Genomic DNA, 13,513 nt, shown 5'->3' with positions numbered 1-13,513 from the left:
TCTGAAGGTATTCAAAGAACTGACTGAAACTGCTGGACCAACAGAAAGCTCCACTTAGTTTCCAAGTATTTTATTTGTAATGGCGAAAAGCAGTAGCCAAAATGATGTTGAAATCTGTTTTAAATGAGTATTATTTGTAAAATATTTTTTAAAAAAGAAGTCCAGTCATCTAATTATGACATAAATTTCAAAGTAAATGTCTTTATAGCTAATATCCATTTATAAAAATCTGAGATAGAATTATTTTGATAGACACTGTAGTTTGACTAAAAACTAATTACAAATATACTCCATTATTTTAAAATTCTGTGTAATAAACAAAGAGTTAAAGAAGAAACAGGATGGAGAATTTGTAATTGCTTCCATGGTTCTGAATGGATGATAGGGGATCTCAAATCACTAAGGTAGAGTCCACAAATATTAGTCAATAGAATGATGTAGAAGTTTCATTCTGAAATATTATGTATGGTATGCCAAAAAGAAGATTCTTTTAAAAATGCATTAAATTTTTTTTTATTGCCAGTCCTGGGGCTTGAACTCAGAGCCTAAGCACTAGCACTCTACCACTTGAACCACAGTACCGCTTCTTCCTTTTTTTGAGTAGTTTATTAAAGATAAGAGTCTCACAGACTTTTCAGCCTGGACTAGATCCTCAGATCTCAGCCTCTTCCTAAGTAGCTAAGACATGAGCCACCAGTGCCCAGCTTTGCATAAACAATTTTTTAAAGTTGTTATTTTGTCATAGCAATACAAAGTTTAGCACATTCACTTTCTTGGATATGCAATTCTTTTTTAAGAAATCAATGGAAGAATGCGTAAGAGAAATAGAATTTTCACAATTAATCAGGAATGATTCATGAGTGAAAAGCTGGAAAAGCTCTCAAAGTATGCTAGTGCATTATTGTAAACCAGCAAATTGTAGAGACTGACACAGAAAATGAGCACAGACCAACAGGATTACAAGCAAACTACACAGCTACAAAGCTAAGCAAACAAAAGAAAAAAAATTACCTGATTAAAAAATGGCCAAAGGAACAGACATTTCTCCCAAGAGGACATACAAATGGCCAAACAGGTATATGAAAAGGTGTTCAACATCACTAATCCCCAGGGAAATTCAAATCAAAACCTCAGTGAGGTATCATCTCACACCTGGCAGGATGGCTAGTATCAAAAAAACAAAACACAACAAGTATTGGCAAGCATGTGGAGAAAAGGGAACTCTCATACTACAGTGTAGGCAGGAATGTCAACTTATTCAGACACTGTGTAAAACAGTATGGAGGTGCCTCAAAATATTAAAATCTGCCATACCATCAGCAATCTTATTCCTAGGTCAGATCCAGACAGAACTGAAATCAGGATCTCTAAGAGATATCTGTTCTTCCTTGTTCAATGCACAACTGAGGCACACAGGCAACCTAAATGTACCCCAAAAGTTGAATGGACAAAAAAAAAAAATGGTGGTGTACACATACAGCTGAGTATTTTTGAGCCTTTGAAAAAGAAATCCTGCCATTTGGGACAACATGGATAAACGTGGAAGACAGTTGAAGTCATGAATAAATCAGACACACAGAATGATAAACATTATGTGATGTTTTTATGAAGAATCTATGTCAAACTCACACCAACTGAGAGTGAAGAGTGTTTGCCAAGGGCTAGAGGGAGGTGGAGAAAGGGAAGGATTGGCACAGGATACGAAGTTTCTTGTAAGGCTCCCACACAGAGCATCTCCTCATCTGTAAAGGGTTTAGCAGCACTCACCGTGAGACTGGAAGTGGCCATGACTGTGAGCATGGTCATGGCTGTGTGCAGCACCGTGCTTCATCTCATGACTATGGCAATGATCTCCATGGCCTTGGACTGGGTCGAGAGCACCATTAAAGAGGGAATGACTGTGCCCATGGCCTAGGAAATAAACAGCATCAGGACAGAAGGTAAGTAAAAATGCATGGACCATGCTTACAATAACAATGCCGTAAACCTCAGTTCAATGCAATAAAAATGTACTTGGAAAAGTATTACATATTTCTTCAAACCATTCTGAGTTCCTATTATGGAGCATGAAACTAAGTTCTAAATGCTGGAAGGTCAAATTAGTATTACATCATGACTATAGAAATTATCTTGTAGAATGGTGAAAAGGAGACCTTAGTCAACCCATTATTGTCTAAAACTATAGGAGAAGCACCTAAAAACCAATCATTTCAGAAACTCTGGCACAAAATAAATGGAAAAACATTTATAAAGAAACTACTGAACCTTGTTGAGGCAACAGTCTTTGATGCCTTAACTTGAGGGGAGGGGAAGGGAGTGAGAGGGGAGGGGAGGGTCAGAAAAAAGTACTTAATGCTGGAAGGCAGTGGTTCATGCTTATAATTCTAGCTACTCAGGAGGGTGAGATCTGATAATCACAGTTCAAAGACAGTCTGGGAAGGAAAGTCCACGAGACTCGTATCTCCAGTTAATCAGCAAATAGCTAATGGAGTGTGAGGCCCTGAGTTCAAGCCTTAATAATAGCACACAAAAAAATTTTTTTAAAGAAACAATGGCTGGAAAATAATCAAATCCAATGCAAATCTAGAAACATTATAGTCAAACCATACAAAATCAAACACAAAGAAAAACACTTGAAAGTTAACAGCAAGAGAAAGATATACATATTAAGAAACTACAATAAGGTACTAGTTTCTGAAAGAATCTATGGAATCCAGAAGGCATGGAAGGTTAGTAATATGTTGGAGGGGAAAAAAAGACTCAATCAAGAATTTTATATTCTACTACACACTCTTCTTTAAAGGTGATTAAAACATTTCAGATGAACAAAAACCTGTCCTGTGAAAACAATAAAGCCAGTCTCTCATAGTAAAATGAAGAACTAACTAGTACCTCAAACCCATATCCTCCTTCCCCCAAAAAGCAATGGCAAATGTAACTTCAATGACAGGAAGCAGAGGCTAGATATATTTTTTACCTGTAACTTTTCTTCTAGTATCTATTTTAAAAGGCAGTTACATAAATCAGTAATTGCAAACCATGTTGATGGGTCTATATAATAAATGTCCATTTTCATGATAATAAAAAGGAAACATATATATATTAGAGCAAAGTTATTCTAAATTAATTTTAGTAAATAATAAATGGACCTTGCTATCCCCAGAAGAAAGAGCCTAGAAAACAAAGAACCAATTAATAAATGGTAATTGAAAGTCTGCTTATTCATACATGTGTGAAAAAAAGAAGTTAAGATTAGCTTACTCATTATGAAGAATGAACTATAAGTAGATGAAAAACTCAGGAAGAAAAATTCTTTTAAAAATCCATCAAATGAAAAAATATCCATCAAATGGAAAGAATTAAAATTTAAGAGGGCTGGGAATATGGCAAGAGTGCTTGCCTCGTACACACGAAGCCCTGGGTTCGATTCCCTAGCACCACACATATAGAAAACAGACAGAAGTGGTGCTGTGGCTCAAGTGGCAGAGTGCTATCCTTGAGCAAAAAGAAGCCAGGGGCAGTACTCAGGCCCTGAGTTGAGTTGAAGGCCCAGGACTGCCCCCCCCCCCGCAAAAAAAAATTAAGAGATTGTGTTTATGTCTATGTGCTGGGAATACCAAACTCCTTATGCAAAGCAGAAAATATACAAGAAAAGAGTTTAAGGCAAAAACTAGACTATGTTCAAAATAAAACACTCTACATAAATATTTTTAAAAACTACAGAATGGCAAAAGACTTGCAACATATAAAACACAAAGCCTAAGAGTTGTAAAAGTATTTATATAATAAATGGATTGAAAAGACAATAGAGATACTAGCAAAAACCATCACAGAAAATTCTGGAAGTCTAGCCTGAAAGAACAGGCCAGAAAGATGTTCAACCTCATTGATAAGAGAAATGTGAAATAAAGTTACAAACCATTTTTATCAAATTATTAGCAAAACTGTATTCAATCTGCAATGTTAAATGTTGATGTGGGTGGGGAATTAGTAAATTCACATTTACTTCCAGAAATAAATGTGGATATACATTTCATAAGGCAGTTTGCAAATGTCTACTGAAGCTAAAAATGTTTACATAATTACTATATTCTAGGGGAAAAGACTCAGGTAAGGTTTATAGAACTTTCAATAGCTGGGCTTTGGCACCTCAGATCACTAATCCTAGCTACTGAGCAGCCTTAGATCTGTGGATTGTGGTTTAAAGCCAACCAGGACAGGAAAGTCCGTGAGACTCTTATCTCCAAGTAACCACTAGAAAGCAAGAAGTGGAGCTCTAGCCCAAAGCAACAGACTGCTAATCTTGAGCAAAAAGGCTCAGGGACAGCATCCAGGCCTTGAATTCAAGACACATGACAGACAAAAAAAAAAAGAACTTTAAAAAACAGTTTTTCATACTAATGTCATTCTAATTAAGTTTATACATTCTATATTTAGTATGTCAGAAAGGAGGTATTCAACATTAATATATTATGTGTATTATTGATTGTTTGGAAAAGTTAATTGTAGAAATGAATGCCAAGACAAATTTTAAATGTTAACTACAAAGAAATTAACTACAAGTATAGTGTTGAGTATTGAGCATACCTTTTCTAGAAAAGATTCAAAAGTCCGTTGGGTGCTGGTGGCTCACGCCTGTAATCCTAACTACTCATGAGGCTGAAATCTGAGGATCGCAATTCGAAGCCAGCTCCCATGTCCCTGTTCCCTTCTCCATTCCTCTCAGAAAAGTTCCCATGAGGTACTTATCTCCAGTTAACCACTCAAAAACTAGAAGTGGGGCTGTGGCTCAAAGAGGTAGAACACTGGCCTTAAGCAAAAGAGCTCAAGGATAGTGTCCGGGCTCTGAGTTCAAGCTGCCCAATTGACAAAAAAAAAGATTCAAGTCATTTTTGCAACTAATTATTAGAAAATAAGACCTAAAATAATAGTCTTGGGAACGAATAAGGAGAACAGTCCATTAAGTTCCTTAGTATAATCATCAGGTAGCAGGTAAATTTCACTTAGAAACAAGAATATGTCTAAGAGCAATAGGGTGATAAATTTAAGTATGAAACACCATGGGAAAAAATGAGCAAGAGATATTAAAGCAAAATGAAAATGCTAAACTTCATTGTTTTTCTTTATTTAATAATGTTCTTTTTTGGGGCTGGGGATATGGCCTAGTGGCAAGAGTGCTTGCCTCGTGAACATGAGGCCCTGGGTTCAATTCCCCAGCACCACATATACAGAAAATGGCCAGAAGTGGCACTGTGGCTCAAGTGGCAGAGTGCTACCCTTGAGCAAAAAAGAAGCCAGGGACAGTGCTCAGGCCCTGAGTCCAAGGCCCAGGACTGGCCAAAATAATAATAATAATGTTCTTTTTAAGGGACTATTCTGTATAGATTCCCAAATACATACTTCGCAAGATAATTTATTTATTTTCTAGAATTTAATTTCTTGGGATTGGAGATGTGATTCACAGCCAATGAGTGAGAGTGTTAGCCTCAGACCAAAAAAAAATTAATTTATGTATTTCAGTAGCACTTTAGTACAGTCTGTTGTGATACATAAACAATGGGAAGGAAATAAGAATATTATTAATTTTATTACACACCTTTATGTGTAAGATTTGATCTAAAAATATGAGGCTTATATTTTGTGTATTTTTAATAAATGTTTATAATTGATATTGATATAGGGAATTATTATATTTCCTGGGGCTAGTTAGTTCGTAAAGATTATACCATGATACATAAATTTGGAGATCCCTTTTTATTATCCCTTAAAATTACTTGAATTAAAATCTCTTTAGGATGTCAGTTCCATGAAAAAAAAAATTACTATGTTCTACCAATTCCAATTAGAGAATTCAGTATAGCATTGGGTACTCAAAGAACATTCTGCAATAATGGAAATGTTCTCTATCTGCACTATCCAATACAGTAGCCTCATATGGTTACTGAATACTTAAATGTCACAAACATAAGCGAGGAGGTAAAGTTTATATTTTCATTTTAATTAACTAGAATGTAAATAAATGGCTCCACGTGATTAACAGGTACAAATACAGGCCTACATATATCTGGAAAAACACCTGTTGTGTTCACAGCATACTTTTTATGGATTTAGTGACATGAATCTAGCCATTTTTAACCATGGTTAAAAATACCAAAGTGACTCATCAGCGAGTTTTATGTGCCTCTTAACTAGACAAAATGGAATGCTGCATACAAAAATGGAAGGATCTCAATAACAACTATATATGTGTCTCACACCAAATTCTTAGTGACCAGATTGATTCTGTGCTTCCTACATATTTGTTTTGCATGAACGGTATCTCTTCTGTAGAGAAAAGCTACAGAAACCTGGGTGGATTCACAGCAAAGCCATACTGGCACAGTACTGAGACAACACTGGAGTACAAGAGCACAGAAATGATGGTTCAGGAACACATTTACAAAGACTTTTGACATACTGCAATTGTTATCAAAAACCAACATACAGTTAAACTTTCACAATGATTAATTTCTCTAAAGCAAGTAACTATGACAGACAGCAGGATGAAAATGAAGACACAAGGGGTTCTAACCATCATACCAGAGCCATGAGAATGTCCATGACCTCCATGCTTGAACACAAAGATTCCTATGAGGTTTACCACGAACCCAAGAATTGAAACAAGCAGCAGTCTCTCGTGGTGAACATCTGGAGGAGCTAAGGCTCTCTGGCAAATACATGAAACAACAGATACAAGAGCATTGATATAATCTCTGATGGATCAACTGGCAAAAACGTAAAGCTATATTACAAACTTTAGTCATTTCAGACGTAAAAGCACTCAAAGATATCTGCCAAAAGGCTTGGAGAAATAAAACGAGTGCTCACAGACTTCAGAAAAAGTAACAATTGTTTTCAGAGAAATGGAAGCATTTGATTATAAACATGTTCCTCTTTGGTATCATCAAATGTTGCCTTTCATAAATTCACTAATCTTTACATTTTCTTTCTTGTTATTAAAACCCAACACTAAATAGTAAATATTAAGGATTCACTAGAAAAGATCTCTAGAGCTATTTTCTCTGAGAAGTTCCCACCTGACCTCCCTACCCAGTTAGATCTTTATTTTTATGGTGTCAAAGACACTGTCATTTCATTCTTTTTGCATTTGCAAGAGGTTTCACATCTATTTTAACTTTTTAAAGGTTTGTAAGCTCCTGTTGTACACACATAACATTTTATCTACTCTAAGACTGTCCACAACAAATAATGGTAGTTGAAAAGAACTCTATTTCATGTCTTTGGTGAATAAATGTTTTCATTAGAGAAACATAATTTGCTGACTCTACTCATTACCTCAACTCCTTCTGAGAAAATGAAAAAAGCGGTGAAGATCAGAAACAGGCCATTGACAAAGCCAGCCAGGACTTCCGCTCTTACATACCTAAAGAGAAGCAAAGCCAAACAATTGAATCATTTCTTTAAAGTAAGACCATGGATTCATCTATTTTACACACATATCAAATAGTTGTAAGTGCCAGTGAAGTCCTAACATTCATAGAATGGTCCATTTTCTTTTACATGTATTGAGGAAATTAATGAGAATGAATTATGAATTATGTTTAATAGTAGAACAGCACAAAACACCAGATGTCTACAAGTCAATCAAAAGATCTTCTTAGAATAAGTAGGTTTAGAAAGACCATTCAGAGAAATGTAAATCTCAAGGTGCCACTGGAGAAAAAGTAACAGGATGACTGGGCAAAAGAGGAATCAAAACATAAAACAAGGGAAGAAAAGGGCTGGAAACGAAGACTTTCAGAACTTACTAACTTCCTGCTTCTCCAAGAATTCCTTAAGTGTTCTGCTCTGTACCTTTCAGCTTTTCAATCTTCAGAAAGGAGAGCTTTACTCTCAAGTAAAATTATCCTGAATTATCCCAGGGACAACTTGAGATTCATAGTCTTTTCATTAATTCACAAGGATTAATAAATTTAGCACAAACTGTAAATTATCTATAGAATTAATTTTAGGTTCACATAATTCTAATTAAACTATTTTTAAAATACCTCGCTTTTTCTTCATGCACTCCTGAAGCTTTCTGCTCCCTACCTGTGTGAAGTATTGAAGAAAGACTTTACTTTTCCACAAGGTATACTGGCTTAAAGTCAGAGAAACAACACGTGTTCACACTTTATCCGAAGTGTGCTAGCATGACTCTTGTCCTTCAACAGTATCACAGAACATCAAAACTGCATTTGCAGGCTAACTATGTTAGTTCATACCTGTAATCTCAGCACGTGGGAGGTCAAAGCAGGAAGATTACTAGCTCAAGACCAGCATGGGGGAGGATTGTGTGGCAAAAAAAAAAAAAAAGCCATCTAAAATAAGGTTTTGTTAGCTTTCTATTTCAACTTCTAAATGTGATTTTCATTGTAAATTGGGGGGATGGGGAGGCTTGAACTCAGAGCCTAGACACTACACTGTTCCTGAGCTGTTGTGCTCAAAGCTAGTGCTCTACCACTTGAGCCCAGATTCACTTGCAGCTTTTTCGATGGTTAATTAGAGGTAAGAATCCCACAGACTTTCCTGCCCCAGCTGGCTTCAAACCTTCATCCTTAGATCTCAACCTCTTGAGAAGCTAGGATTACGGGCATGACTCACCGGCTCCAGGCTGTAAAAATGTTTCTAAAAGTAAAGCAAAAACTAATTTAATTTTACTTTTATGGAGACAGGATCTCCCTGTGTAGAGGCTTTCCTAGGCTGACCTCAAACTCCCTACAGGACCCAGGCCTCAGCTGCTGTAGCACTGGGACCACAGGAGTGGACCGTGGACCATCATGCCTGGAGAGAACAAACTTTTTTAGGTTTTTAAATTTTTTTTGGGGGGGGGGTGGTTATTATAAATTTGATGTACAGAAGGGTTACTGTAACATAAGGCAGGTAATGAGTACATTTCTTTTTGGACAATGTCATTCTTTCCTCACTCCCAGTTTTTCCCTCCTGTCCCAACCCCCAAGTTGTACGGTTAATTTTCAACAGAACAAACTTTTAATATATGTCCTATTTCGTTTAGTTAGTTAATCCTTTTAAGTACATTCCAACATAACATGAATTTCTCTACTCAGAAGCAATATATATTTCTACCTTTTAACATAGATAGCATGCATTTTTTTCTATAGAAAAGTGCATTTAGGTTCAAATAATTTATAGAGTGCTACAACTTTCACTTAGGGGAAACTTATGTAATAAATAGGATTTACTGTTCAACCCCCCTCCCCGCCCACACACACATTTTCTATTAGTCTACCCCTAGTCTTGTAGCTAGCTAATGCTGAACTGAAAGCCTTTAGACTTAAAGACCACTAGCTTTCCAGATCAAAGGCAAATGGGTTTTTTTTTGCTAACTTTTTGTTTCTAGTTCTTAAATTACTAGTATACTCCATAAATTCTGATAAATTCTTAGACACAAGTAACTTAAGTTCGTATATTTGCTATACTTGATTGCAAGCTTAAAATGACAAGCTTAGGAAAACTAGACAAGGGATTGCAAAGCCTTGAACAGAGCAAGTCTTAGAATTAAGTCATGTTCACTTCCTAAAAGTATTACAGCCTAATTATGGATGGTGTTTAGTAAGGGATAGGGCACAAGAAAGGGGAAGGGGTGGGATGGAGAGAAAGAGTGCTGAATTCTGCTTATATATAAATATAATTGCACTGAAAACTGTTCTATAAGCTCAAAAAAGAAAACCCAGGATTATTATCAAATAATGGAAATGTTTCCCCAGTCACATGAGGCAGAAAGTCAATTTGGACTCTAATGTGATCAAATACATAGCCTTGGCAAAACAAACAAAAAACAAAACAAAACAAAACACTGCCCAAATATCCAAATATGTAGTTAATTGTCCAAATCAGCAAGAGTATGAAAAGTACTACATATAAAAGTAGAGCTCAAAGCCAGGCTCCAGTGGCTCACACCTGTAATCCAGTTACTTGGGAGGTTGAGATTTGAGGGTTACAGTTCAAAGCCAGCCCAAGCAAAAAGCCCATGAGCCTCTTATCTCCAATAAACTGCTACAAACAAAAACAAAAAAAAACAGAAGTGGCACTATGTCTCAGGTGGTAGTGTGCTAACCTTGAGCAAAAGAAGCTCAGGCTCAGAGTCCAAGCCCCAGGACTAGCAAAAAAAAAAAAAAAAAAAAAAAGTAGAGCTGAAAAATGTAACTCAGATAAAACCGTAATATAAAAATATAAAATAATTTTAAAATACCAGCAAAGTATCCCATCAATAATGTGGAATCACATAATCATTTCCATACACTTTCTTCAAGAAAAAACACAGATTATGAGAAATTTCCCCCCATATTATGCATTAACAATCCCACGTAAATAGTTTGGGTAAAACCCAGAGCCTACCCTCCCCAAGCAAAATAACATAAGTAGAAAGAAAATTACATACTATAGATTATAATTCTTTATTCTCTGAAAACAGGCAAAACCAACCCACGAAGTTAAGAAAATAAGTTATCCTCAGGGATGTGAGTGGGAAGAAATAAGAAGAGGCTGAGTGAGGCTATAAGGGTTCAGATATCTTCAATTTGTAAAGACTTACTGACCTTAAGATCTGTATACTTTCCTATATATCTTGAAAAAAGATTTGTCCCAGTCTTACCCATAAGAGAAAGCATCATTGTCTCTCCACTTGGAAATGACAGAAGCTGCCAATCCGGCCAAAATGGCAGTGCTGTCGAAAAACATGTGGAAAGAGTCGGAGATCAGGCCTAAGCTGCAAAAGACAAACATATCGGCTGATTATAATACAGACAAAACAGTAGGCCTGTGTCTCTAAAATTCTAAGGTCCAGTCTCTGTTCGTGAGAAATTAATTACTTATAAAAAAAAATCCACACATTTAAATATGACATAGAGAGGGATGTCACTCCACACACAAAGAAAAGCTACAGCAGAGAGGGGAGGAAACAAAAGCCATTGGTTGCTGGGCATAGGTAGGAATCTGCCTCCTGGTCACTGGCAAAGGTCAGCTGCCTTTAAGAAAGAGGTAGAAAAAAACAGCCACAGGCTACTGGGGGTGAGGCTAAAACCTACTGGAGCCCAGGATATTACACAATGCAAGGCTCAAGTCTGCTGTTATTAGATGTTCTCTCTCTCTCTCTCTCTCTCTCTCTCTCTCTCTCTCTCTGTCTCTCTCTCTGTCTGTCTCTCTCTCTGTCTCTCTCTCTGTCCCAGGCTTTGGAGGGAGGGAGGGAGAGGGAGAAGGGGAAGATAAGGAATGTGAATGCCTTTCTGAGTTACTTGCCCTGCCATGAGATGCCTCTGCCATGCTATTATGCAGTAAGAAGGACCTGTTACCATTACTAGGGCTTGCACTTTGATGTTGCCATGCCAATGCCATGATTTCAATCAAGCCTTGAATACAGTGTAAGGCTGAGTACACTCTGCCATTGAGAGTACAAGGAGACATTCTCACATGGTGTAGATACATTGACAGTAAGAATTCCCAAGAACATTCTCCAAAACTCCAAACACTAAGCAAAACACAGGGAGAATTACTGGAAAAAAAACAACCTGAACTCCATGACTTATAGAAACTAACTAGCAAAAGCTAGCCTCAAAACCCAAACCAGACCAACCACTGACAGATACCAAAATCCTGACGCACATTAATAATCAGAAAAATAGATATGCTCATTTCTGAACATATTCACTATTAATCTCAGCCCCAATCATTTTTAAGTCCAATATGCAGGCTACCCAATAAATATTTATAGGGCATATAACAAGATGGGAGGAATACCAAAAAGATTCACTGTCAAGAACTAAAGTAGTGAACAGAACCAGAACCAAAAATGGAGTAGGTGTTAGAACTATCCTGAAGGGTCTTTTAAAAACTGTGCTGCCAGGTACTGGTGGCTCACACCTATACTCCTAGCTACTCAAGAGGCTGAGATCTGAGGATCATAGGTCAAAGTCCAAGCAGGAAAAGTCTATGAGAGATGGAAGTGGATCCGTGGCTCAAGTGGTAAAGTACCAACTTTGAGCAAAAAAAGCTAAGAGAACACCCATCCCAGTACTAACACAAAAATAAATAAATAATAAATAGTTCAGCAAAATGAATACTTACTCTCTTAAGATAAAAATAAACCACAGGAAAGCAAAAGGTATTGTCTTAGCTTGTACATAATGCTGTCTGTGAGAATCGCAAAGTTGGTAAGACTTTAATTAATTAAAGCATTTTCTTTACCAAACAATTACTTTGCAGACATCTGTCAAGACAAATTACAGGGGCTGGGATTCCCCAGCACCACATATACAGGAAACGGCCAGAAGTGGCGCTGTGGCTCAAGTGGTAGAGTGCTAGCCTTGAGCAAAAGGAAGCCAGGGACAGTGCCCAGGCCCTGAGTCCAAGGCCCAGGACTGGCCAAAAAAAAAAAAAAAAAGACAAATTACAAAGCAGGATATACTAAGTACTCATTATTGTCTTAAACATTTCTTGACCAAACACTCTTGAGCTCTATGAAAAATATTAACCTTTGGAGTAAGGGAAAAAAATGGATCCAGTGGCTTTGGTAAATAATACAACTGAAATCAAATATTTACATAGATGGCTAAGTAAAAATAAAACAGAAGATCATAAGAACAAATACAAGTATACTGCGACAGCATGGTAGGGAAAGTAGGCCCTGCTACAGGCAAGTATAAAACCCTGGATCTCAATTTTCTGCCTACAGGAGATGTTAAGATTACACTGTATTTTTTTTTTATCCAGTTCCATTTCCTGAAACTATGGAGTCCACATCTTTTCCTTCCTTAGTAAGGAATCATTGACAAACAGCAGACTACATGGCTGACCTATGCAAGTAGGCATGACCATTTGATAAAGTTTTGGTGAAAGCATTGCATGCCATTCAGATAAATCTCCTTCAAAAACTATGTACACACTTTCTGCCTCACTCTAGATGTTCTGATATAGGGGCAGCTGGAACTCTACCAGCCATCTTGGAAACAACAATATCTTGTTTAAATAAGCCCATGAGAAATAAAATACTAGAAGCAAAAGCACTCTACTAGGAAAGAAACACATATAATATTCCAACTACTAAGAATGAAAAAAATAGCTTCAAGTTTGGGGTCTTACCCCAAACAGAGGTAGTTAACACATTTGGTGTGGCTAGATTAATTCTATGTATTCATTTCTTTATTCAGCAAGTTTGTAATACACATCTAGTAGATGCTACATACTAAGGACCTGAATAAGACAAAAAAAAAAAAAAAAGAGAGAGAGAGAGAGACTCAGACTTTACTAAAATTTGCATCCTGACTGAAAGGTGAAAGGAAGTGGGTAAAGAGGAAAATACCCAAAAAGCTTAGCTATTCTTCCAATGAAGGCAGCTCACTACCAAAAAGATAAATCATGCCAGTGGCTCACGCCTGTAATCCTAACTACTCAGGAGGCTGAGATCTGACAATGATCGCAGCTCAAAGCTAGCCCAGGCAGGAAAGTCTGTTAAGAC

General features: G+C 36.9%; 1 protein-coding gene across 1 annotated transcript in view; it reads right to left on the bottom strand.

The window, feature by feature from the left end:
- The window catches only part of Slc30a7 (solute carrier family 30 member 7), a 56,481-nt gene that overhangs the window by 38,252 nt on the left and 4,716 nt on the right, over nucleotides 1–13,513 (bottom strand). Inside the window, exons 3-6 of the mRNA XM_048352052.1 lie at nucleotides 10,655–10,768; nucleotides 7,336–7,423; nucleotides 6,580–6,706; nucleotides 1,768–1,911 (exon numbers count right to left, since the gene is read on the bottom strand). Of these exons, the coding sequence (XP_048208009.1) occupies nucleotides 1,768–1,911; nucleotides 6,580–6,706; nucleotides 7,336–7,423; nucleotides 10,655–10,768 (473 nt within the window). The remainder of the gene's footprint in view (nucleotides 1–1,767; nucleotides 1,912–6,579; nucleotides 6,707–7,335; nucleotides 7,424–10,654; nucleotides 10,769–13,513) is intronic.

Source organism: Perognathus longimembris, chromosome 7 (assembly GCF_023159225.1).
Source record: "Perognathus longimembris pacificus isolate PPM17 chromosome 7, ASM2315922v1, whole genome shotgun sequence".
NCBI classification, from domain to species: Eukaryota; Metazoa; Chordata; class Mammalia; order Rodentia; family Heteromyidae; genus Perognathus; species Perognathus longimembris.
The sequence above is the reverse complement of the archived record's forward strand: the minus strand, read 5'-3'. Positions and strand labels throughout refer to the sequence as shown.